Raw genomic sequence first — 26,861 nt, forward strand, 5'->3', positions numbered from 1 at the left:
AAATCCTAGAATAGACCATGTGACTTATGGCGCGAATTTACTACACATGTACATATGTAACACTCGGCAGGTGGCGCTGTTCAAGTTTTTTCCAATTATTAAAGCGAACTATTGTTAAACATAATCCAATGTCCTGCACAAGGGGGCATTTCGTCTTATTATAAGGTCCAATGATAGTCCAGATAACGGGCGATTTGAGACCTCGTGAAAAATTTTGACTCGCTGTCTTCTGGTACATACATGTACAAGTTTCCTGATGATAAATAACAACCACTACTTTTCTGCTAGTTTTGATTACAAGACGAAAATTGTGTTTTGGACTCTTGTAAGTGTATGAATGTACTGAATGACAAATCAATGCTTTTGACATAAAATTAAAGTGATAAAGATTTATATAGGCCCTAGATTATGACGCTAACACATTTTTTCAGGTTTTTCTGCATGAGTGACAGCAGCTATAATTGCATATTTTGTGCTACATTTATTTGATTTATTTGAAGATATCCCCAGTTTTTAACAACTGCCCTGACCTCCCAGTTATGATCAGAAGTTAATTGTTGAATGTTGGGAGTATTTCCGTAATTTTCTAAATGTAGATATGGATTTATAGGGAGATTACGCTACCACTCGATGAAAAATGAAAATGTAATTTTAGTCCCATTCAAATACACTTAGGTGCTTTCACTTTGAAAAACAGTGTATAATTTCCAGTCTGCACACTTTCCCGTCTTAAAAATCATATAGTATTTAAGATACCCTGTATGACTACAATTTAGGTATACATGTACTGTAAGGCCAAAAAAATGTTTCCAGTAACATGCTAAAGAAAAATAGGTAGGTAGCTGGTCAGTAATTTTAAAAAAAATCTGGATTTTATTATCAAGTGGGACTTTTCGGAAACTATTTTTGTGTACAAAAACATGAATAAGGGAGTTATTCCTTTAGAGCATCAGTAACAGGGATATAAACTAGCTATTTTTATTTAGGGGCCCAGACTGTCAAAAACAAATGTTTAACATTAGGTATATGGGCATTTTCTCCAACAATTTAGGGTCCCAGCCCAAAATCTAGGAACCATGGGCTACTGGGCCCCTGCTAGGGGTGTAACAATATGCTAGTCTCACGATACAATATGTATCGTGATACAGATGCAACGATACGGTACATATCGCGATACGAATTGAGTATCGTAAGTAAGCATTTATGTGACAAAATAAAAATTAAACAATGTCTATACTCTTGGAATGATACATTTCTTTAGTTACTATCTTTAACACTGATTGTATGAAAGATATCATGCAATGTTTCTAGTTTTCACTTATCGTTTCTGTATTGTGAAACAGACCTATGATTCGATACCCGTATCGCCAAACTGATGTATCATGATAAAATGAATTTCGAAATAACAGGCCTATGATACGATATGCGTATCGCCAAACTGATGTATCATGATAAAATGGATTCCGATGTATCTTTACAGTTACCTTGAGTAAGTTGATTTTTAACATCACTGACTATGTTTAAAACATAAAAAGTGCAGTTTTTCAACTTTTTGTTAAAACATATTAAATTAAAAAAAACAAAAACTTTATTAATATTTTTGAGAGTATTTCAGCAGCTCAATAGAAAAAAAGGTGGTAAATCAGCTTATATACAGAGTTGACATGGTAGAAAACTGGAATGATTACTAATATCCCCATTACCATTTTTTCACATTTTCATGCTCCCTTTCAGCTTTAAAAACCGCAAATCGAACATTTATCTTAAGTGATATTGCTAGGATATTGCAGTACCACTGGCCAGATAGCTCAATTGGCAGAGCAACCCAAAATTGAGGCAATTACGTTTGGTAATTTATGTTTTGGGGAGGTTCCAGGTTCGAATCCTGGTCTGGCTGCGCAAACTGTCACGTTGTGAAGTTAACTTTTTTCCAGTTTTTTTTATAGAAGATCTACAGGTAAAATATAAAAATGCATTTTATTTACTTATACTGCTGTAATACTGTATTTACCTTGAAATAAATTTATTCCCCACTATTTTGTTTACTCTTGGGGGCATATTTGTACTCTGTTTTTTTTTTAGCTCTTGTGATCACTCGATGTCACATTTAGCTTGTGTATGCGATAGAGGCTTTATTTTTCAACTGATCTTCATGAAATTTTGTCAGAATGATTACCTGGATGAAATCTAGGCCAAGTTCGAAAATGGTCTTTCTGGGGTCAAAAACTAGGACACTATGTCAAATCAAAGAAAAGCCTTGTGTATGCGATAGAGGCTGTATTTTTCAATTGATCTTCATAAAATTACGTCAGAATGATTGCCTTGATGAAATCTAGGTCGAGTTTGAATATGGGTCATCTGGGGCCAAAATGTAGGTCATAGGTCAAATCAAAGTAAAACCTTGTGTATGCGATAGACATTATTTTTCAATTGATCTTCATGAAATTTTATCAGAATTATTGCCTTGATAAAATCTAGGTCAAGTTTGAATATGGGTCAAACACATTGTTTTTTTGGGCCGTGCGACCATCTATTTGCTGCATCTTGCAGCAATTTTTTACTTGTTCTTGATTTGTATTGCGTCGGTGTAAACATGAACTGAATGTGACCCAAGGTATATCCTTTGATGATCTTTGAGAGTCCTCAATAATTTTGGGTATTCTAACTTGCATGTACTATCATCTACATTTTACAGGTATGAAGTCAAAATTTCAAATTAAATATAACACACATTCTGCAACCGGTAACGTGAAGGCTGCTTGTTTTTGTCAGTGATAGAAAAATCTTTTTACACCTTTTCTTGTGGCAGTATCGATATGTTATCAAGGAAACAAATTAGATCTATTTTTCTCAGATTTAGGTGTGGGCTCAAACTTAAAGCAAACTATTCCATTCCCGCCTTGACTAAAATTTTATCCTCGTAGTCAGACTGGCAAAGTCGACAGCTAATACTTTACCCTCTTTTAATTAACATGGACTCAGCTTCAATATTTACTAAATTAATTGTCGTTGGGGTAGCTATTTGCTATGGTGGCATATTTCTGCCAACCACATATCCACTTATTTATGCAGACAGTTTTCTCTAAAAATGTCACATATCAAGTTATTATCTGGAAAGTGGAAAAATTGTGTGGTATCCAGATAATTTATGTTAACAGGACAAAACTGCCTGTTAGTGCCCACTTCTGCAATCCACATATTCACATATATAAGTGGTTATTGTGAAAGTTTTCTTGATATCCAGTTAATATTCGTACCCAAATTGGCGATTCCGTCTCCTATACGGAATAGTCATGGTATAGAATATAAATATTGAAACGGGGAAAATGTATAGGCGGCCGCGTAGCTCAGTCGTTACAGCATTGGAACGGTATTCCGATCATGATCGAGGCCCAGGGGTCGAGTTCCGGTCTGGCTGCACATTTTTTCTCATCCTGTGACATTTGGCGCCCAACGTTGGGCCTTGACGGCAATACACTAATTAGTCTCCGACGCCTGTAATAGCTTCAGGTCCCGGGTTCGAGTCTCGGTCTGGCTTCACATTTTTCTCACCCTGTGACAGAATGAATGACTGTATATCCATCCACTACCACAATTCCTAATGGTTTGTGCCTATACATAGGATTGTGGAGTGATAAATTTGCATAATTGTTCAGCCCCTTTATGTATTCCGTAATGATAGGGGACGATTACGGGATATTGCCAATAGTTTTCTTTTCTTTTTCAACTCAATTGTATAACTGCAATAGTACTAAAATTTTAGATATATCTGCTTGTAACTATTTTACGCAAGCCAGAGTTGTTCACAGCTTTAAAATTAATATAAAACTTCGATTTTTGATATAAACAAAACTTTCATAAATTGCACATTTGTAAAAACATATTTTTGTTATTTGAAGGACATTGAAATCAATTTCTAGACTCTATTTAATGTTGTTTCTCTCTTTGAAAATTTTAAGATCCACTTCTATAGTTATGTTTTTTAAAGACATTCTTCAGGTTTTTAAATGGGCCGTTTTAATTTATTGTTGGTTTTTAATTAGAAATGTGAGGAAATGTCATTTTTTGAATCATGAATATTGTACTCCACTTGAATCCTGAGAAATTAACTCCTTTGAATAAGTTTTATATAGACTGTCCTTCAGTCTATTCCATTTTTATTCTGCCGTGTGTTTTCAAATAATTCAGCAAGCATTGACCATAACAGACAATGTTCTGCTCGATCAATATATCTCCGGTCAGCTTCACATGCAGACATAAAGTAAAGGTCAACCTGTCTTTTGGGTAGTTTATCGCTTCATAGCATTCTTTCTACCATGACATAATTTAATAAAAAATGTATCTTATCTGTGGGTTCAATACTCGCTTGTAGTGTAGAATTCGTTCATGAGAGAAAGTCATACGGCTGGATTATGGTAGCTTTGTGAATGTACCGGAGGTATTTCTCTACCGTGTAAATCTTGAAGTCTCAATATATCTTAAATTTGGTGACGTTAAATCCAATAAAAATCTGTAATAGTTTGCTTTATTAATCTCTAGGTTATATCTTAAATTATCTATGTTTGCACCTATCGATTCAGAAGAGAATTTAAAGAAACATGTCATATAGAAAAATAGCTACGAGTGACTGTTTGTAGCATAAAAATCGTAACTCTGTCTGCAGATAATATTAATTTAATTGTATTGATAATACTTATTGATCTCCCGTGTTGTACTGAAACTTTATCCTGATAATAATTTTGTAACTAAAGTACAGAAACTCAAGCTATCGATAGGCATCAATGAGAGTAATAGCAGGTCACATTATACTGTAGCTCAATCTTTATTAATTTCGACTGTACTTCACATTCATTCGAACCGCCTCGTATATCAAATTGATAGCCGATGTTAAACAAGATTGTCCTCAAATCAATGTCATTTTGATACACAGTTTTAGCGGATATATACGATACCACGGATTGAGTTATTTTTTATTCAATTTATTGATTAAACATAGTAAGTGCAGATCTATCGATTCAGTGTTAACAATTAGATAACGAGAAGTATAGATAGGGTGATTTCTGTGAAATGATAAGTGACTTTTTTCTTGTAAATAGAATATGTAGAAATATGTCAGGAGCGCTCGTCTTGCAAACAAATGTAGGAAGTAAACATGCAAAAAAAAAAGTTTATGTTTTGCAGTAGCTTAATAAAATATAAAGGCAGAATGTATTCTTGTAGTAACTATTTTAGACATAATATCATAACAATGCACAACAAATATTAACCCTTACCCTGCTAAATTTCTATAATGAACTTGTCCATCTTTCAATTTGAACAGTACCATTAACTGTTAAAAGGGGTGTTTACCAAAACGATACTGACTGAATGGCGAACAGTGCAGACCATGATCAGACTGCACGGATGTGCAGGCTGATCTTGGTCTGCACTGGTCGCAAAGGCAGAATCACTTGCCACCAGCAGGCTAAGGGTTAATATGTATTTGATTTACCCTTAAAATTGTTTCAGATGTTTTTTTCAGCTTATCTATGGTAGATATCAAATATCACTTAATGTTTTATTGTGAAGATAATGCAGTTTTACTCGTCTCGTATTAAAATGTCACAGGATTTTTAATACAGGACAGGTTGTAATAATATCGATCTGTATTTATTATAGCTAAGAAAGCTATAAACAGCTACGTACAAATAGTTTCTATCTGGATGACATTATATTATAAAAATAACAATTTGTGTACATGCTGAAATTTTAATATTAGGTTTATGTAATATATTATTTGTGGATTCATTAAAAGTATTATTACTTACAAAAATATAATGCCATTTGCCTTTATTCTGTATATTGCAAGCTAACAACATGAACATTGAGTCGAATTTATTTCATTTTATTGGAAATGGTTTCCACAAAAAGGCATATAAATTTTCTTTATTATTGTTTATTATTGTTGGCTTTAGAGTCTAAGCTATATGGTAATTTGTATAGCTTTTGATGGTGAAGGAAGGCCCATGTGCCCATCCGGGTATTTTTTCTTACGCATGGACAGGCATCCGATTAGAAGCAAGAACTTTTTGCAAGCCAGCTGGATAACGTCTAAAAAACGAAGAATTCTACCATTCATAGCATGGTTTTGAAGACTCACATCGATGTGGGGGCAGGCAGGTCGACGTTTGCTACCTTAAGCAATCGGGCACCGAGACCACTACTTGAAAGAAAAGGAAAAAGTCAGCCAGAGGCACGTTTGTAGTAAGGAGGATATGAACTGCTCATATTAATCTTTTCGAGCCTTAAAGTAGCTGTCACCGTTCAGACATTTTTGCACCGTCGTTGTTACTCTAAGAGAAAAGATAATATCAGAATCAAATACTATAAAACACCTAGTGCATAGCTAATCGTGTTCCTTAAATAGAATATACGAAAAGTATAAAAACTGTCATAAAAGTTTGCTTAAAGACACACCACGGCCTAGTGACCTTTCTTTGCACACAAAAATTTCATGAAAGTCCTTTTTATAGCACACATTATTCTCCCTGTCGTCAAAGCAGAGGGCGGGAAAAATCAAGATGGGAATACTTCGCTGAATGAAGCAGACGAGGCAAAATACCTTGGAGTGACCTTTGACAAACGGCTAACCCGGAAGCCCCACATTAGTCAAGCAGAAGGGATGGCCCGTAGGAAGCTTGCCATGATGCGCAAACTTGCTGGAACAACATGGGGAGCAAATGAGCAAATACTGAAGACAGTATATCAGGGAATAGTGAGACCCCATTTAGATTATAGCTCAACTGCCTGGTCCACTACTGTCATATAACCAACAGGCTTTATACATGGTTCAGAACCAAGCATTGTGGATTATGACAGGTACTAATACAAAGTCTACACTAATCTCCTTCATGGAGAAGCTAACAGGCACACAGTCGTTACAAGACAGAAGACATGCAAAGGTTCTGCTTCAAGCAGATAAGTTCAGGTCTTTCAAGACCATCCCATGAAAGCCAAGCTAGATGGCTACACAAAAAATCGGCTCAAACGTTTCAGCTTCGTACATGAGGCAAAGAAACTCAACCGAGAGTTCAAAACTGAGCTGAGCATACCAACGACTATCCTGGGTAGTGAAGACATCATAAACCCACTAGCAAATGATCTTTCCTCAGTGACTGTAAGACTTGCTGTTTCTCGTGTTGACCGCGGGAAACAAGAGGATGAAGGCATTCGGAATAGCCTCACACTTGTTATGATCAATGAAGACTATCCTCCGGAATCATGGACTCATTTCTAAACAGACGGATCAGCCGCATGCGCCGTCAAAGATGGAGGAGCAGGAGTTTTCATTAAATACCCATATGGCAAGAGAGAAACACTACATGCAGCCACAGGGAAACACTGCAGCAATTACAAGGCAGAAACTGAAACACTCATGAAGGCCGTATCAATGGTTGAAGACTCGGCAGAAGAAAGCTCCTCAGTCGTCTTTCTCACAGATGCACTGTCTGTCATGGAAGCTCTGTTCAACAATAAAAGTCCACAGTTAGCCAGGAGAATGCAGAGCCTGAGTATAACCTGCAAAGTAGCACTTCAGTGGATTCCATCCCATTGTTGACTTACAGGCAATGAAAAGGCAGACAAACTGGCTTAGCTAGGAGCTCAGTCAGAACAACCAACATAACCCGTGAGTTACAAGGGAAAAATCCCCATAATAAAGGCACTAACGGGACCAAGGATTGAGGAAGATGCTTTTCATCTCCTTGATCGGTCTGAACATGTGATGATGGTCAGGCTCCGCTCAGGGCACAACAAGCTCAATGCTCACATGTACAAGACATACAGACTTCGCCATCTTGTCCATGTGGTGAAGTAGATCAGACTGCGGAGCATGTACTTCAGAGATGTAAAAGGCATGACCAGGAGTGAGCTGCGACTTGGCTGATAGATACCTCAATCCACCAGAAACTGTATGGGGACATTGAGGATCTGCGGCAAACCACAAGTTTCATCGAGGCTACTGGTTTGACAGTGTAGTCGCGAACAGCAAGAAGAAGAAGATTCTTATAATACAGGTAATATACAGCTATACTACAATTTTTCAGGCGGACAATTTAGGCTCTTCCTGAGTAAATGTGTTTTCACGACTTTATTTGCAAACTTATTCAGTCTATCTCTTTTTAGCATAGTTCTGAGAATATGGATGAATAGCTGCCTTACACTGTAGAAACAAAATGTTATTGCAATATAACTAAATGCACCGACATTGTCTTGGCCTAATATATGTCAATGTCAGTTTGAAAATTAATTCTTATATATCTCATATTTTTATGCAAATCATATTTGATCACCATTATGGGTATACAAAAGAATACAGGTATTTTGTGGCGTCCCTTAAAATGACGAGCGAGGAAGTAATTAACAGAAATATGAAGCAGACACTGTTTTATTTTACACAAATAGATTGAAAATGTTAAAGAAACAGTTCAAATTGATTAACATATTATGAAGTCTTATACCCCAGTCACACATACGGCGCGAATAGCTACGTCTGGCCATGTATAGAAACGTAGTAATCCGTATCGGTTCGTACCTGAGCCTTACGGATTGATACAGAATACTACTTTAAGGTACGGCTCAAGTACGGCTCGATACGGATTATTACGTTTCTATCCGTGGCTAGACGTAGCTGTCAGCGCCGTATGTGTGACTGGGGTATAATGTAGCCATTATAAGTTCCTTTTAATGACAATAAATAAAAAGAATTGTTTTAAAGCAAATAAATAAATGTTTGTTTATAACATATGACGAAATCATACAGCTAGACACTCTTTGGCTTTGTTTCTCAAAATGTCTTAAAGATGGTTTAAGCATACATAAATATATATTCTACACAAGTCTCTATGAAATGGATATACATTCCGGCAATGTAACACAGCAGTCCCAATACATTAATAAGAACAAAGGTTTAGCAATTGTTATATATCCTAATTTTTCAGAAAATATACCACCATAACAACAACAGGAGATAGTAAAATGATCCATTGTATAATAGTGACACCTAGAGCGAACTTCATAAAATTCTGATCGCAGCATTCCTCGGCACCATCACAGCCACCAGATAAATAAGCATAGTTGTGAAAGATATAAATACTTCCTGCAAAAAGATAAATGTAGGACAGTGAACGTCACTTTCAACAGTATTTCAGTTACACTATGACGGTAAACAAACTTTACGTATCAAGAACAGCTGCAAAGGTGCGTTCTTTAAAACATTACCGTTTGCTTTATATTTTGAAATTAACGGTTTCGCGATTCTTTAGCATTAAAGTTGAGATATTTAAGACATTGAAGAATATACTTTGAGGATTATTCTAAAATATTTTGCTTTCTGAATATACAAATTTCAGACATTATTTTGTCCTGATCTAAAAATCTTACAAGTCAATTTGCTTATTGTAACTGCAACTTAAACAATGTAAATGCTCACTAACCTACAATGATGCTTATAAAATGTTCAACAATAAGACAAACACCTCCTACAACACCACTCTCAGCGGCATTAGCAAATGTTCCAACGCAACCTACAACAACATCGATAACGGTCTCGGCACCACCTGTTCCGGCTATTAATGCTGGAATTGCACGATCAGCAGGGCAGTCATTGCGGAAAACCAGTCATGTTGAAGGTGACTATATATAGAATTATTATATCATAGTGTATAGTAAGCTAGTATAGCATCTAACACAAGAGACTGGATGTTACTCCTTTCCTCTGTCAGTATTGTATGATATGCACAAAATGTGTGTGTATTTTTTGTTGTTGTTAATAAATCATGAAATGTTCAAATTGTACACAAACGCCTTTGATTACTGCACATATTTATGTAACTTAGAAACTTAGTTTTTGAAAATATAATTAGATATAATTAAAATATGCAAGAATTATCAAAATATAAAATATATAAAATAAACCTTTGAATAGATGTAAATATTGCATCGATACCGTCCTATGAACATACTTACCAACGATAAACTTCACAAGTCCTAGTAAGACCAGCACGATGACATAACCAATAAGAACTGAAAGTGAAAATTGTTCTTAAACATGCGCAGATATACCATTTACTACCATCCAAAATTTCTTGAATGCTGTTTTTCAATACCGAAACGCACAAAACTTTTCAATTAGTTTTATTTAAGTTTCTGGACGCATGCGTAGGCATCTAATTGTGAAAAATCCTGATTGTAGTGAAAATCGTCTATTGATTCAGAAACATTTTCAAATTGCTCGCTTTACGGACGTCTATATCTTATTTGTACTTAATCTCAGTCCTGGTACTCATATTTTGAGGGCTCATTTCGTGGAAGTTGACTGGTTACTAGTAGGTCATGTTCATAAGAGACACTGTAATAGTGCATCAAGCTATTTACCTAAGCACTTTAATTGAGCAAGTAATGTTCACACTTGTTCAACTCGTTTCAGGGATAGTAACAGCTACTCCATTCTTAAGGTTAATCGTTTTGGTAAGAATGTTTTTGCTTATAATGGCTGTCAGGTGTGGAACGGGTTACCGTTAAGGTTTAGATAATACATAAACGTAATCATTTTAAAATGTTGTGAGGAAACATTTCATTCAAACTGTGTAAGTCTAGTCCTTTTATCTGGTCATTTTTTATTCTGGCATATAATATTAATTTCTTAGTCTTATGTACGAGTCGTCATATTACCTGTTCAATGTCAAGCAACTTTCTGTGATATTATAATACAAATGTTAAACTCATGTGCTATGTAAATTTAATCCAACATGTGCAATACTGGATTATTACATTTGCCTTTCCGATGTCATATGATCAATTCAAAATAAGGAAGTTGTATGCTCCTCTTTTTGTGCTATCCTTGATATTGATTATATTTTATCTACTTTTGCGGTTTAATGTTCACATTTATTATGTTGACAATGGATCTTTATTTGTTTTATGCTATATTGTCTATTTTACCACAATAAATTCTATCTATCTATTTATCATTATGTTTTAGACAAGTGTATTCGTGTCAGAGGTTTATTGGTATGTTTTGCTTTTAAACTGTTGTTAATATTTGATTCTGAATTTAAGAAAATTAGATTGGTCGTTATTCATTAAATGCTGAGTATGCGTTTAGAAACTGAAAATAAAACTACATCCATTCTAGGAAAACAGCAAACTATATTGTCTATGTATATATCGTAGTTACACAAAGCGAAACAGCTTGTATTTCGTGTGATTATTTTCATGTCACACTCAATTTTGTACAATAAATTACATTGTAGAATCCCGTTTGATGAAAACTGAAGATTCAATTTGACCTATTTCTTTCACCGAACTATTTAGTACATAAAAACATCTTTACATTAATATCGCCGGAAACATAATTATTTGAAAGTGTTTAAAGAAATATATGTCGATCAAAATTTCACCGTCTAGATTATCAAAAAAAATGAATTCTACGTCACTAGAACCAGATTGTTTACATATTACATTGTTTGCGGTAAAATTGTCCAATAACCATATTAGTTTGTATATAAATTGTATAAAAACAGCCAATTAAAAAGATGTAGCAAAGACAGAAAAGTTAAAAACAAACTAGTTTGTCCAAAGTTTTAACATATCAGATCTAACAGATACTGACCGATGAGAAACACTACTAACAAGTATGTTAAATTGATTTTTGTATACTTACTAAACACTGAACCTTCGCCTTTGCCCCGACCTTGACCTATTCCCTTACCCTTCGCTCCTCCGCTGCCTCTTCCACATGCCATTGTAGTAGTAAGTATAGGACGGCTGCTAGAAAAAGACAAATAAAAGTAATTAATTTCACATGAAAAACAAGAAGTATGTTAGGAAACAGGTTCTAAATATCATTCATTGTTGTACTTTACTCAGACTGTACGCTAAAACATAACAACAGAGAGAAGTTTTTTTTTTTGGTATTGTAAATCACTTCGCAATTTCATTTTTCTGTTGGAAAACATGTAATGAATTGGTCGATTTAATAGGTGATCATTAATGATAAAATCAGTAAAAATCTTATTAGTAAGTCAAAATAAAATCATTTTTCTATAACACTTTTCAGGAAATATGTAAGACCTAATCTGTATGTCTTTATAATTATCAATTGATTCATGTATGATCAAAAATGCTTTTTATCAAATAGTATATAAATATTTAAATATAATTGAAAACTGTATGGTTTATTTTAAAAAAATCATGATTTATCACTTCAAGTTTACTTACAAAATCTTCAGTTCAGCTTATATCCGCACCCTAGCCGATTCAGAATAAAATGCAGGCCTATTATAACCGTAATAATAATGTTAATCTGTGCCTAAGTGAATGCACTAAATAAGGAGAGTATATAATTATAGTTGTTATTACTTCCTGAATATATAGATACCGACCGACAATCAATTTTAGAGAATTCATTTACCGCTGTCTAGCAGAAGTAACTGAGCCTTTCAAATTATAAAAATTGCCATCTCTCTGCTGAAATGCTGACGTGTTGGACACATATTTATATAAAATATACCAATATGCAACCAGGGAACGTAACCTGTAGCCTGCTTAGTTTCTAAAATGGACTAGTCCATCAATAAATTTGGGCAATACCACTTATTATTCAAAGGGGTGTTCACTGAAATTTTACTGACTAAATAGCGAAGTGCAGCCATGGCTGTACATACTGACCGTCGTCTGCACTGCTCGAAAAGGCAAATGCACTTGCCGCTAACAGTCAACACTCTATTTTTATAAATCAAGTTAAACTTGATCAATCCACATAAATGGTGTTGGTCCGAGAGCTCACGGACTTTTATTGCAACAATTGAGGCCAAATGAAGTTTATACATTTTTGGAAATAGTATTTCATATGCTGCATGAAAACCCATTTCTTAAGTGTCAAAGCCGTGCCTATCTATGTTTTGTTAACTTATGTTTGTGATAGGGGAGGTAAAACTCAATGGTAAAATGATTAGGGGGTAGGGTAAAGTTTACGTCTACCAGTTTTTTCACAGATTGATTACAGTAACTATCTGATTATCGGTAAACGTATATATGTCCAACAATGACAGCAATAAGAAATTCATCAAAAAGAACGGAAGGGCAAACTGGATATTCAAGGTCAAAGGCCAGATTCATGTAAAAATCACAAAAATTGGCATGTTTGAAATATTTTTTTATTCTTAAAAAATAGTTTGTTATCATAAGTCACTCATCTTTATTTACGTAATGTGTGTATATCAGCCAAAATCAAAAATGCAAATTTTATTGCAAAAAGTCAAGGTCAATCCTGATAATTGAAGGTCAAAGTTCATTTTTATGCAAAAATGTGAAAAGTATTACCTTAACTTTTTCTAATCTGTTTAATATGTTTTCACATTATTAGTCACTGAAGTTAATTCCTTTTAATGTTTGTATGTCAGGCAAAGTCACCAGTGAAGATGTAACCCTAAAAAATGACAAGAGTAAAGCTAATATCAAGGGTCAAAGGTCAAATATGTGTGAAAAATTGCATGAATAGCTTCCTGTTTGAAAAATAAAAGATATGTATTAATCATTATAAGTAATTGCTCGTGATTTATTTTAATGTATGTATGTCTCACAATGTCAGTAATAAGATATCGTCTAAAATCAGACAAGTTCAAATGCAATATTAAGGGTCAAAGGTCATTTTCAAGTAAAAGAATGAAAAAATAGCTCTTTAACTTTTCTCTTTGTTAACAATATCTTATCGATATTAGTCAATGATATCAGTTCATTTTATTGTATAAATGTTAGGCCATGTCTGGTATGCACATATAATTCCAAAATATTCAAGGTCAGTCATAATATGAAAGGTCAAAGGTCAAAAAGTGAGTAAAATGTTGCAATAATATCACTTATTTGTAATATTTTTTACTGTTTAAAAGTATTTGTTTTGTCATTTCAGTAACTGATCGTTGTTCATTTTACTGTATATATGTCAGACGATGTCATGGAAGAGAAAATATGTCAAGGTCAAACCTGGTTTTAAAGATCAGGGGTCACTGTTGTATAAAAGATCAAAATGTAGCATACTTACTCAATACTTTGTTCAAAAATAGCTTGTTGTTATAATTCACTTTTAGCAATTTATTTTAATGTATACATGTCAAGCAAGGTCAGCAATGTAGGTTTTATCCTAATAAGTCAAAGTCGACCGTTTTATCAAAGGTCAAAGGTCAAATTTGTGTGAAAATGTGCAAAAAACAGCATTTTTGCAATGATTTTTCTTCATTGTTTTAGGTATTTTTGTCAACTCTAGTAACTGATCATTATTCATTTTAAAGTATATATAACAGATGATATCATTCTTCCTTGATTATGAAAAATTAGTTAAGGTCAAACCTGACATTAAAGGTCAAAGGAGAGGGTCTTCAAGAAACTTGCCATTATTGAAAAAAAAGGCTTTAACAAGTTGGGTGGCAAATGATTAGGTCCTACATTAAGTCTACACAGGACCGTAAGGCCCATAGCATAGTACGCATCCACCTCATGGGTAACTTCTTCCAAAACCAGTAAAGATAAACTGGACAAGGTTCAAAATTCAGGCCTGTGGATAATTCTCGGAGCAATAAAAAACAACTCCAATAAAAGAAATGGAAAAGACAGCCAACCTTGAGCCATTAGAGATAAGACGAGAGTACAAAGCCCTTGTGCAGGCAGAGAAGGCAAAGAGACTAACATCACGCCCACTCCACTCAAAACTCGAGAGCATAACCAAGAACAGGCTGAAACGACAGTCTCAACCATATCGTCAAAGAACTGCAGAAAGGAAAGGCACTAGACGCAGAGGCAGAGTCGCTAGTGCCCGATGAATGGGTTCCTAGACAATGTGCTCCAAAGATCAGATTGGTGGTGCCAGGAGTAGAAGAAAAGGGAAAACAATATCAGACTCACTAACAATCTCTTACGTTAGAAATGATCAATGACCGCTATCCAGCACACTCTTGGATCCAAGCATATACCGATGGATCAGTGGAAAAAGCAGTTCATAATGCTGGGAGTGGTGCCTACATCAAATTTCCAGAACAAAATATAGAAAGGCATTGCTTTGACACTAGATGCGGAAGTGTACTGCATCGCTTCTGCAGGTCGCTGGCATTTCCCCACAGCTTGGTCTCATTTGGGATGTCTGTGGGCTAAACTTTCGGGCGTACTTCTTCCAGATAGAAATCGCTCTGCAGGATATGGAATGGTATTTGTTCCTCTGATCCGCACTGGCATTTTGGTGTCTTTGCAACACCCCGCTTCTTCATATGTTTTCTTAGGCCACAGTTTCCAGAGTACTGACGGGAGGATAGTTGTTTGGCTGTGCCTGATTAGCTTGTGCAGACTGTCATGATTTGGCAGGTAGCCTCCATCATTTATGTTCTTCCAGTCTGACGCAAATCTGTTCTTCCGCAGAATCTGATATTCTCTGTATGAAGTTGGAGGTTTAGGACTGTTTTTGCTTGGTTTCTTCCTTTGCAAGTTTGTCCGCATCTTCCTCTCCGGCTATGCCCACATTTCAAGCAGCTGTCTCGTTAAGATGTCTGATGGACCTGCTGAGAGAGTCTGAAGAGCTCACTTGGAGTCTGACAGGAAAACAATATTTGGTCCATTTTCTCCTCGCTCATACAGTTGGGGTGTGGCCAAAGTGGGGGTTTGCGTCTCGGCTCTAAAGTTTGAGAATCTCTTGCCGACTGGATGAGAGAGTGTGAGAGAATTTGATGTAGGTACCACTTGCTTTTTCCGCTGATCCATCAGTATATGCTTGGATCCAAGAGTGTGCTTGATAGCGGTCATTGATAATTTCTAGCGTAAAAAATTGTTGGTGGGCCTGATGTTGTTTTCCCTTTTCTTCTACTCCTGGCACCTCCTATCTGATGTTTGGAGCACATTGTCTAGGAACCCATTCATCGGGCACAAACGGCTCTTCCTCTGTGTCCAGTGCTGCTGTTTTTCCTTTCTGCAGTCCTTTGATAATATGGTTGAGACTCTGTCGTTTCAGTCTGTTCTTAGTTCTGCTCTCGAGCTTTGAATGGAGTGGGTGTGATGGTAGTCTCTTTGCCTTCTCTGCCTGCACAAGGGCTTTGTACTCTCGTCTTTTCTCTAATGGCTTAAGGTTGGATGTCTTTTTCATTTCTTTTATTGGAGTTGTTTTCATTGCTCCGAGAATTATCCTCAGGCCTGAATTTTGAACCTTGTCCAGTTTATCTTTACTGGTTTTGGAAGCAGTTACCAATGAGGTGGATGCGTACTATGCTATGGGCCTTACGGTGCCTGTGTAGACTTGCCGTAGGATCTTTTCATTTGCTCTCTATCTTGTTCAAGCCATTTTTTCATAATGGCAAGTTTCTTGGAGACCCTCTCCTTTGACTTTTAATGTCAGGTTTGACAATGACTGATTTTTCATAATTAAGGAAGAATGATATCACCTGTTATATATACTTTAAAATGAATAATGATTAGTTACTAGTATTGACAAAAATACTATAAAACAATAAAGAAAAGTCATTGCAAAAATGCTGTTTTTTTGCGAATTTTCACACAAATTTGACCTTTGACCTTTGATAAAAAGGGCTAGCTTTGACTTATTGGGATAAAACCTACATTGCTGACCTTGCTTGACATGTATACATTAAAATAAATTTCTAAAAGTGAATTATAACAACAAGCTATTTTTGAACAAAGTAATGAGTAAGTATGCTACATTTTGATCTTTTACACAAAAATGACCCCTGACCCTTAATACTAGGTTTGACCTTGACTTATTGTCTCTTCCATGACATCGTCTGACATATATACAGTAAAATGAACAACGATCAGTTACTGAAAGGACAAAACAAATACTTTTAAACAATAAAAATTATTACAAATAGGTGATATTATTGCAACATTTTACTCACTTTTTGACCTTTGACCTTTCATATTATGGTTGGACTTGAATATTTTGAAATTTTATGTGCATACCAGACATGGCCTAACATTTATACATTAAAATGAACTGATACCATTGACTAGATCGACAAGATATTGTTAATAAAGAAAAAAGTTAAAGAGCTATTTTTTCATTCTTTTACTTGAAAATGACCTTTGACCCTTAATATCATCTTTGAACTTGTCTGATTTTAGACGATATCTTTATTACTGACATTCTGAGACATATATACATTGAAATAAACCAGGAGCAATTACTTATAATGATTAAAATATATCTGTTATATTTCAAACAGGAAGCTATTCATGCGATTTTTCACACAAATTTGACCTTTGACCTTTGATATTATCTTTAATCTTGGCAGTTTTGGGGTTACATCTGCACTGTTGACTTTGCCTGACATACAAACATTAAAAGGAATTAACTTCAGTGACTAATAATGTGAAAACATATTAAACAGATTAGAAAAAGTTAAGGTAATACTTTTCACATTTTTGCATAAAAATGAACTTTGACCTTCAATTATCAGGATTGACCTTGACTTTTTGCAATAAAATTTGCATTTTTGATTTTGACTGATATATACACATTACATAAATAAAGATGAGTGATTCATGATAACAAACTATTTTTTAAGAATAAAAATAAATTTCAAATATGCCAATTTTTGTGATTTTAACATAAATATGGCCTTTGACCTTGAATATCCAGTTTGCCCTTCAGTTCTTTTTGATGAATTTCTTATTGCTGTCATTGTTGGACATATATACGTTTACCGATAATCAGATAGTTACTGTAATCAATCTGTGAAAAAACTGGTAGACGTAAACTTTACCCTACCCCCTAATATTTTTACAAGTGAGTTTTACCTCCCCTATCACAAACATAAGTGAACAAAATATAGATAGGCACGGCTTTGACACTTAAGAAATGGGTTTTCATGCAGGATATGAAATACTGTTTCCAAAAATGTATAAACTTCTTTTGGCCTCAATTGTTGCAATATAAGTCCGTGAGCTCTCGGACCATGTAGAGATGAACTCATTGTTTTGCTGTGTTGACTCTGAACTCAGTAACGTCGGTTTAATTAACTTGATTCCTCTGTGCATCAGAGTATTGAAACTGATATAATTAATGTTTCTTATACTTAGGCCTAAAAAATTCTTTGTTTCCGGTAACATGCTCAAAACATTAGGGTAGGTAGGTCGGAAAAAGTTTTTTATTTGGATTTTTTTTTATTAAGGGAGACTTTTCTGAAAATATTTTTTGTCAAAAAATGAATACAATTTGAGCATCAGTAAGTTGATTTCTAATATCACTGACCATGTTTAAAGCATACAAAGTGCAGTTTTGCAACTTTTTATCAAAAAGTTGAAAACAATTATTCTCCAAGGCCATAAAAACATTTAGGGTCGGGCCAATAATTTAGGGTAGGTCGGGATATCGGAAACAAACAATTTTTTTACGCCTTATAAATATGGCCTGACTGGAGTGTTGAAGAAACAGAACCGCTCATATTGCAGACAATTATTCGCTCGGAATAGATATGTGTTCAAATAAAAAACAAAGAAGTAACAACATCAGGGTATTTAAGCTGATATCATTGTCTCTTAAACTGATGTGGCTTGACCAGTGTTGAGAAAACAGAACTGATCATATGGCAGACAACCATTGGCTTGGAATATAGGTAAAAGAAGATAAGCATTTAAATACAAAACAAAGAAGTAAAGACATCAAGGTACTAAACTGATATCAATGTATTTTTAATATATGGCATGACCACATTATTGAAAAAACAGAACCGATCATATGGCAGACAGCCATTCGCTTAGAATATATATAAAAGTAGATAAGTATTCAAATACAAAACAAAGAAGTAAAGACATCAAGGTATTCAAACTGATATCAATGTCTTTTTCATATATTGCCTTAACTACATTATTGAAAAAATTGAACCGATCATATGGCAGGCAGTTATTCGATCGAGATATATGTATTGGTATACAAAACATGACAAAAATATTTATGGAAGTCAGCAGGACTTAAACAAGCCGAAACAAATGGATACTTCACCCTAACTAATTGAGCTACACTGTCATCTATCATACACCATGTTTATTTAACGTAAGAAATACAGGTATTATAGCTTTTTAATAAGCTAGAAGGTGGCTCGCTTAGCTCTTGTTATGAGAGGGCAGGGATGGAGCCCCAAGTGATATGCCATTGTGAAACGGTCTGTAAACGTTTATAGTATTACCTTAATGTTAGAGAAGTGTCCACATAGTCCCGATACAAATTTGGTCATCACTCATTATTACCACCTAAGGAGCAATCAGAATCATTCTGCCTAAAAATGAATATAAACATGTATCAAGTCCCTGAAATATTTCCAATGTTAAGAAATCCTAATGGCATTTGTTTCAAATATGCAATAATCTGAGTGCTCAGCTGGCTCAGTTACCCAACGTTTCCGTAACTGCTCGTTTCTACAGTTAGGAAGAAATGATTAATGCAATTTTCTCTGTTTTATGTAATTGGCCTGCTCTTTGTAATTAAAGGAAAAAGCTGGAAATCAGGAATTGGAGATGTTCGGCGTTTTAGGCAGTTTTCATAGTAAAATTCTATCGTAAAATGTAGAATATTAGGCGCATCCTCGATTTCTCGTGGGCATCACGTTATCTACAGGTATTGGTAATCTTAAGTCAAGTTTTGATTTAATGCAAGATGAGCGCTTTAGAATATTTATCAATAAACTTGTTTAGTATTCGTAGAAATGAAAACATTGTATTTTCTGCTTAAACCATTGTCAGCACCTATTCTAACGTTATATTTAAAACGTTTATAAATCAATACTGTGAAAGAAAATACGACCATTAGCAGTGTAGGGTTATTGTGTCTTGTTTGAGTATTTATTGTAGGTCTGACGAAACTGACAACATTTTATTTCATTAAAGCGGCATTTTGTATTTGCGCTAATATTTCTTGTGTGTGTGCGTGTAAGTGTGTGTACGTGTCTGTGCTTGCCAGGATATAGTGTTAGTGTTATGGCTTAAGATACTGGTACTTTAATAATGATAAATACCAAGCGATAATTTATCCAACTAGTATGCACGGTTTGAAGCATAAAAATAGAAGAAGGTGACATGTTACATTTTTAAAAGTTCATGAAATATACTGTGTTGTTAGTTCTAACCTCGATAGATCCGTATCATTGTTGCTCGAGAATAGGTGTGAGAAGTTACATAAAAGCATGAAGCAAGCATATTTTGAATTTGATATTTACCGTTGAACAGTTTCTGCATAAGAATGGATTTTATTAAACCATGACGTTTTTGTGGCCCCAACCTCCCCCCTCAATTCATTTTTGTGTGTGTTGTTGAAGTGGAGACTTAGATATGTCCTTGTCCGTACGTTTGTCTGAATATGTGTCTTGCAGATCTCAAAACGTATTTAACCTAGAGTCATCAGACCTCATAGGATTATTAAACATGTGACGTTGTGCATCTGGTGTTTTGATTGGGAGTTCACCAAGCTACACAATGGCCGTGACTAAGTAAAAAATATGCTTACTTTACCAGGAGGTGGGGGTATGAGTGTTCCTAAAATAGAAGATGGCTTAAACTGGTGCAAGAGGGCATAGCCAGCTTTTATATATTTCACTACTGCCCTTAACAGACTTGATAAAACCCATTTCTTATTTCCTGTTGTTTTATTTTTCGGTTTGTTGTCTTTCTGAACAGCCTTGTTCATTCAAAATTTTGAGCAACCGAGAATGGAAAAATATGCATATTTTGACTCTGACAATTTTGTACAACTGTAAAATTATTGTAGTATATTCATTGTTTTAGTTCAAGACTTCAAACATTTGTACGGGTATGGAAAGATGGTTGTTTGCAAATGATCATGACATGTATACATCATTTATGAGTTGGCTATTCTCTGCAGTTACAATGTTACCGAAGCAAATCAATAATTACAATTGTGCCTAGCTTTTTTTAAAACTTAATGGACTACCTGCTTAATGTTTAAATAAGAAAAGACTAAATGTGTAGCAGCTATTCCAGGAAATTAGGTTAAAGACTGTTGCCTCAAGCTTCTAATTTATTGATAGACACTCAAAACAAACTAAATTGGTGTTCCTTGCACTAACTTATGTCTGTAACTTTATACTATATTTTTACAGACTATATACTATATTTATTCCATGGTGCCTCCGTGGCCGAGTGGTTAAGGTCGCTGACTTCAAATCACTTGCCCCTCATCGATGTGGGTTCGGGCCTCACTCGGGGCGTTGAATTCTTCATGTGAGGAAGCCATCCAGCTGGCTTACGGAAGGTCGGTGGTTCTACCCAGGTGCCCGCTCGTGATGAAATAATGCACGGAGGGGCACCTGGGGTCTTCCTCCAACATTAAAGCTGGAAAGTCGCCATATGACCTATCATGTGTCGGTGCGACGTTAAATAAAAAAAAAATATTTATTCCAAAAGACGATTGCCACAGTAGAAAGTACATAAGTCCTTACAGTAGACATAAGATGTAAGATGAAACACCTAAGATAAAATTACGTATATGCAAGAGCGGATAAATAAGACGTTAGTAGGAAGTCGCAGTTCGCACCGCACTAAGCACTGAAGTTTTTTTCCAGTGTATTTATAACTTTACCACTATCAATTATAGTTTATACAAACCTTAAAAACATCTAAAAACTAAACTTCAGCAGTATAGTGCCCCTTGTTCAGCTAAGAATTTCGATGAAAATATTCTTAAAGCATGCGTGCGATTGTTGCTACAAATCAATGTTTAAGCCCAGGTTAAATTTATATGCTGTTTCCATGATGCAAAGGAATTGGTTCAAACTGTCAGACATCACACAAGTGTTTCTCAATCCCAACATATGCAACAAGTAACAGTGTCCATAATTCTTGTCTTTACTTTAAAAGATTTATGACCCTTTAAAAATATGACAAAGGCTGATACAAATGGCAGTTAAACCATATCTTCGACACTTGCAACTGTTTTCACAACTCTTTTTATGTCATCTTTGACCTTGGAGTTATCAAGCTCAAATACTAATACAGAATTGTGTAGACCATTATATACATATTCACTATTAACGCTTAAAATGTACATATAAAAGGTTTGCATACTTTAGTAAAAATAAAGTAACCATGCAGCCAGAGAGCCAGGCTAATTTTACACTATCGAAAGCTCTTTTTCGTTAAATAAAAATGCACTTGCAACATCTTAATACCAGAGTGACGAAATGTGAAAATTGTGCGTCACAGGCATCATTGTCATGCAATGGACAATAATATGATGAAATGAACATCTTTTTACTATGTTAATAAGTGATTTAATCAAAGTTTTCTTCAACAAGTGCTTATAGCTTTCTATATAGAATCTTTTACATGTATGGAAATTTAAACACTAGGTTTGAGAAGTCCAACTAGACATTCGACTATATATCCTCCTACGGAACCACACATTTCACTACAGATATTGACATCTTCTTAGCCAACGTTCTTGCCAAAATTATAACCATCAAATACTTCGAGAAATCAGGCTTTCCATTCGGTGTTTCAGAATTGTTTTGTATATGGAATGTAGACTCCATTAACAGCTATTCGATCGAGCTCTTTGAAGCAAAACTTTAAACGTTTCACATGTAAAGGATACACTTCATCATATCAATTACTGTCGTTAAGATTTTTCAATATGTAAATCCATCATTGTATTCCTTGACGTCTTCCCCACCAAGCCTATACTCTTTGATCAGAAACAATTCTCCCATAAATAAAACTTTTGAGACCAGACTACTATCGGTATTATTGTTTCTAAAGAAGGGCGGTTGAATTTTCGGTTCACTTGTCACAGCGGAAGATGCTAGGGAGAATTCTAAGCATCTTCAATGCTCCGAAATAATACAGGACAAGGGATTATATATTATATATTACTCTGCAAAACCTCTAATCATTTTTTTTCCACCTCTTACCATCCACTGCTCCAAGAATGGTTTAGGTTTATCATATCCATCAACATCCGTAATAGGCGTACTGTTCTATCAATGTAGTTGTAGCTTGTGCAACTGTTTATGGCATACTGACACAACTGCTGTCAAAAGTGACACTCAAATAATTGATACCATTGCTTCCATGTTGATTGGCAGGTCTTGAAAAATACCATGGAAATGCACATGATAGTACGGAAGCCTATTAGGGACATTTTGTCTTAGTTTTTATGCATTACCTCTTATGTTTGATGTATTATGCGTTACGTATTATTTATTACCTCTTAGATTATGCACGTAAGGTAGAGGTGAAGCGGGAAACATGAATTGAATCCTTTACTGATATGTGGAACGTATAAAGTTTTCTTTCACAAAGCTCGACCGAATAGCTCTGTTAACTGAAATCTACATTCCGCAAAGTCTAGTGTATTTTGTTACCAAAGTATTTGATCGGTATGATTTTGGCAAGAAAGTACGCTAAGAAGATGTCAATATATGCTGTGAAATGTGTGGTTCCCATAGGAAGATATATAGCCAAGACTCGACTCAGAATGTCTAGTAAGACTGCTCAAACCTATAGTATTCAAATTTCCATACATGTACAAGATGCTATATAGAGAGCTATTAACACTTGTCGAAGAAAAGCTTGATTAAATAACTTATTAACATAATGAAAATATCTTTCATTTCATCATATCAGTCTTCATTGCATCTGTGAAAATAAAGATACTATTGGATATGATACCGATTTGGTTAGGGGACACTTCTATGACGTTTGAACCAATTTCTTTGCCTCAGGGAAGTTTTATGTACATTTAACTTGGGTTTACGCAGAACATTGATTTGTAGCAAAAATCGCACGTACACTTTAAGAATATTTTCATCGAAATTCTTAGCTGAAAAAGGGACACTAAACTGCCTAAGTGATATATGTTTTGTTTTTAAACGTTGATGTAAGGTGTTAAATAGCTTTTAATACTGGTGAAGTTATAAATACGCTGGAAGAAAACTTCAGTCCTTAGTGCGGCGCGAACTGCGAATTCCTATTAAAGTCTTATTTATCAGCTCTTGCATATATAAAATGTACATAATTATGCATTAGGTATTTCATCTTACATCTTATGTCTAAGGTATTAGGCATTAGGTATTTCATATTATGTCAAAGGTATTAGGAATTAGGTATTTCAAGGTATTTCAAGGACTTATATACTCTCTATCGTACTTTATAATAAATAAAGTATATAGTTTGTATAAATATAGTGTTCAGTTACAGACATAAGTTAGTTCAGAGATTACTACCTGCGCAGTTAACAAAAGACGACGCACAAGATCTGTAATGAAATATGTAATGCAGCAAGATAACAAACCGAGAAAAAAAGCAACAGAAAATAAATAATGGGTTTAATTAGCCTGTTTATGGGCAGTAATGAAATATATAATCCTGCAAGACAACAAACTGAAATGAACCACTAGGAAATAAGAAATGGGTTTCATCGAGTCTGCTTATGGGCAGTAATGAAATACATAATACTTCATATGCCCATTTGCACCAGTTTAAGCCATTCTCCATTTTAGGAACAGCCAAACCCCGACTTCCTTTTACAATAAGTATATTTTATTTAAGTCATGGCCATGGTCTGGCTTTGTAAACTCAAACCACAACACCAGAAGTTTAATAACAATCCTAGGTCTGGTGATTCTATGTTAAATACTTTTTGAGATATACATGGCATATATTCGGACAGACGTACTGACAAGAACAATTTTAGGTCTCCCATAAAACAACAAGAAACAAAAGCTGTCGGTTGACAGCGCACTCGACTATTCGAAGAATTGATGGAAGTATGGGTTCAAAATATCTGACAAAAAATAAAAAATAGATAAGACAAACAATCTACATGTATTTGTTGATCTGGATATATCTTGCACTATATGGCAATGTGAGGCCATGATGGTAAGCAAGTGTTCAAAGTTTCGAAGTTATATATCAAGCATTTTAGACAAAATATGGAATTGTATGCGAAACGTAACTAATTTCTATGCCAAAAGAAAACGCCATAACTGAGCTAAAGACCTTTTCTAGCCTAGTTATGTAGTCTTGCCTACATATGTATACTATGATGGTAAACAAGTGGTCATCAGAAAAAGTTTTTTAAAGGTACTTCTATTTCTGTCTCTAATAGCTTCAGAAAGGATCAAATGCCCCGTGTTTAAACTACAGACAAAGTTTAATGAAAGACTTCATGAAAAAAATGTATAAAGGTATTTCTGTGTTTAGCTCTAGAAGACCCTACAAGGGCACCATTGCGCGTTTGAAACAAATTTGGAAATGACCTTGTAATGGTGGTACAGACCAAGTGTGATCAAGATCCATCATGCTGTTCATAACATAGGTCGTTTAAAGCTTTTTTCTAGCTTTAGCTCTAGTGGTCACCAAAAGGGGTAAAGTGCCAAAAGCAGTAATCGTTAACGTCCGCCAATTTTGTTTCCCTATTGATAACTAGGCAAATTTAACTTTTGATAAGTAACACACAAGATATAACACCTAAGAGGTAATACGTAACATGTAAGAGGTAACTGATAACACGTAACACATAATATGTCATACATAAGAGGTTATGCATAAAAAAAACTAAGACAAAATGTCCCTAATAGACTTCCGTATGATAGAAAATGGATTTTTATCTCACCTGAACAAATCTCCCTCATGCATCTTTTATCATGGTCTTTTGTCTATCGTACATCCGTTTGTCGAAATTTGACTTGAATGACAGTCTTCATTCCACTTTAAAACAAAAGAGTGAAACGTATTATTGTAGACCATTATCATCCTATACCAAAGATTCAGATGATCATGTCCTTTCTTTTTATTAACCAGTTTACTGCCCCCATGCAGGAAGACAAGAGCATGACACATTCTTAGTATAACGTGTTAAAGGTGTTTTAACATTACGGACATGTATAGGTCAATTTACTGACATCTGTATCTTTTTTCAAGTTTTTGCGTATCATCTTTGTTCAGTCTGCCATTTTTGTTCCCGCTTCACTTCTAATCTAAGGGGTAATTAATAATACGTAACATAGAATACATCATACATAAGAGGTAAGGAAAAAGACTAAGACAAAATGTCCCTAATAGGCTTCCGTAATACTACTTATCTTTAACTCATATCTATTCCTGTTAAAGTGAAGTTCCGTGGCAGTAAAGTTATATTTGATAATATCACTGTAAAATTACAAGAATACAATCTACCTCTATATTCCATTAAGCTACTGTAAAACATAAACTTCATTTTACTGCTTGTTTGCGTCCTACAGTTTTGACGAGGTTAATGCTCTATATATATAATTCTACATACCCTTTTTACAAGAAAAAGGTCATTGATAACTTCATAGAAATCACCCGATCTATAGGTTTTTTTTATCTAATTGTTAAACTCTGATTCGAAAGATCTCCAAAACCTCACGTAATAAATATTTGGGAAAAAAAATAATTTAAAAAACCAAAGTTTTGTACTGTTATCAAATGCATTCTTTTCAGTCCTTTTTAAACACGGTTTCATTTAATATACGGGGTGGTTAAAATGAATGAAAGGTAAATTTTTTTTTAAGGTACTTTCATAGCCAAAATTCACATTTTAGTGTTTGCTTTAAAACCCTTTTTTGGGCGATTTTTTACTAAAGAATTACTTTTTTTGATCAATAAAAATCCTATTGAAAATGTTAAGCTCTCCTTTGAAGTATATATCTTGAAAAACAAATGCCAACTTGTACCCGAGATAAAAAAAAAATATTTTTAGGTGGTCATTTTTTTTAAAAATCGACGCTCAACAATCAAGCATTATTCCCCAAAAAACTGGCCCAAAAAACGTACCTAATAAATATTCAATTTCC

The 26,861-nt window shown here is 34.7% G+C and overlaps 1 protein-coding gene across 5 annotated transcripts; it reads right to left on the bottom strand.

Moving 5' to 3' along the window:
* Positions 1 to 8,407: 8,407 nt before the first annotated feature.
* LOC123554097 (uncharacterized) lies at positions 8,408 to 26,277 on the bottom strand. Of its 5 annotated transcripts, XM_053548478.1 has the most exons (7): positions 26,221 to 26,265; positions 25,658 to 25,752; positions 19,218 to 19,307; positions 11,702 to 11,808; positions 10,005 to 10,062; positions 9,474 to 9,658; positions 8,408 to 9,136 (listed from the first exon to the last, which is right to left on the bottom strand). In XM_053548478.1, exons 4-7 carry the CDS (start codon positions 11,781 to 11,783, stop codon positions 8,967 to 8,969), a joined length of 495 nt encoding a protein of 164 aa, XP_053404453.1. In that variant the 5' UTR covers positions 11,784 to 11,808; positions 19,218 to 19,307; positions 25,658 to 25,752; positions 26,221 to 26,265; the 3' UTR covers positions 8,408 to 8,966. The 5 variants fall into 5 exon arrangements, with proteins under 5 accessions (XP_053404453.1, XP_053404450.1, XP_053404451.1 ...); XM_053548475.1 differs by lacking the exon at positions 19,218 to 19,307 and having other exon boundaries at positions 26,221 to 26,277; XM_053548476.1 differs by lacking the exon at positions 19,218 to 19,307 and having other exon boundaries at positions 11,702 to 11,805; positions 26,221 to 26,273.
* Between the last annotated feature and the right edge of the window lie 584 nt (positions 26,278 to 26,861).

This window comes from Mercenaria mercenaria, chromosome 7 (assembly GCF_021730395.1).
Source record: "Mercenaria mercenaria strain notata chromosome 7, MADL_Memer_1, whole genome shotgun sequence".
Taxonomy (NCBI): Eukaryota; Metazoa; Mollusca; class Bivalvia; order Venerida; family Veneridae; genus Mercenaria; species Mercenaria mercenaria.

Excerpts from the sequence above, each read along its gene's own strand:
- LOC123554097 (XM_053548475.1), bottom strand. The coding sequence starts at position 25,680 with ATGCATGAGGGAGATTTGTTCAG. Across the intron at positions 11,809-25,657 it reads CATGAGGGAGATTTGTTCAG|CAGCCGTCCTATACTTACTA; the intron begins GTGAGATAAAAA and ends GTCTTTTTCTAG. Across the intron at positions 10,063-11,701 it reads AGGCGAAGGTTCAGTGTTTA|TTCTTATTGGTTATGTCATC; the intron begins GTAAGTATACAA and ends TTTCACTTTCAG.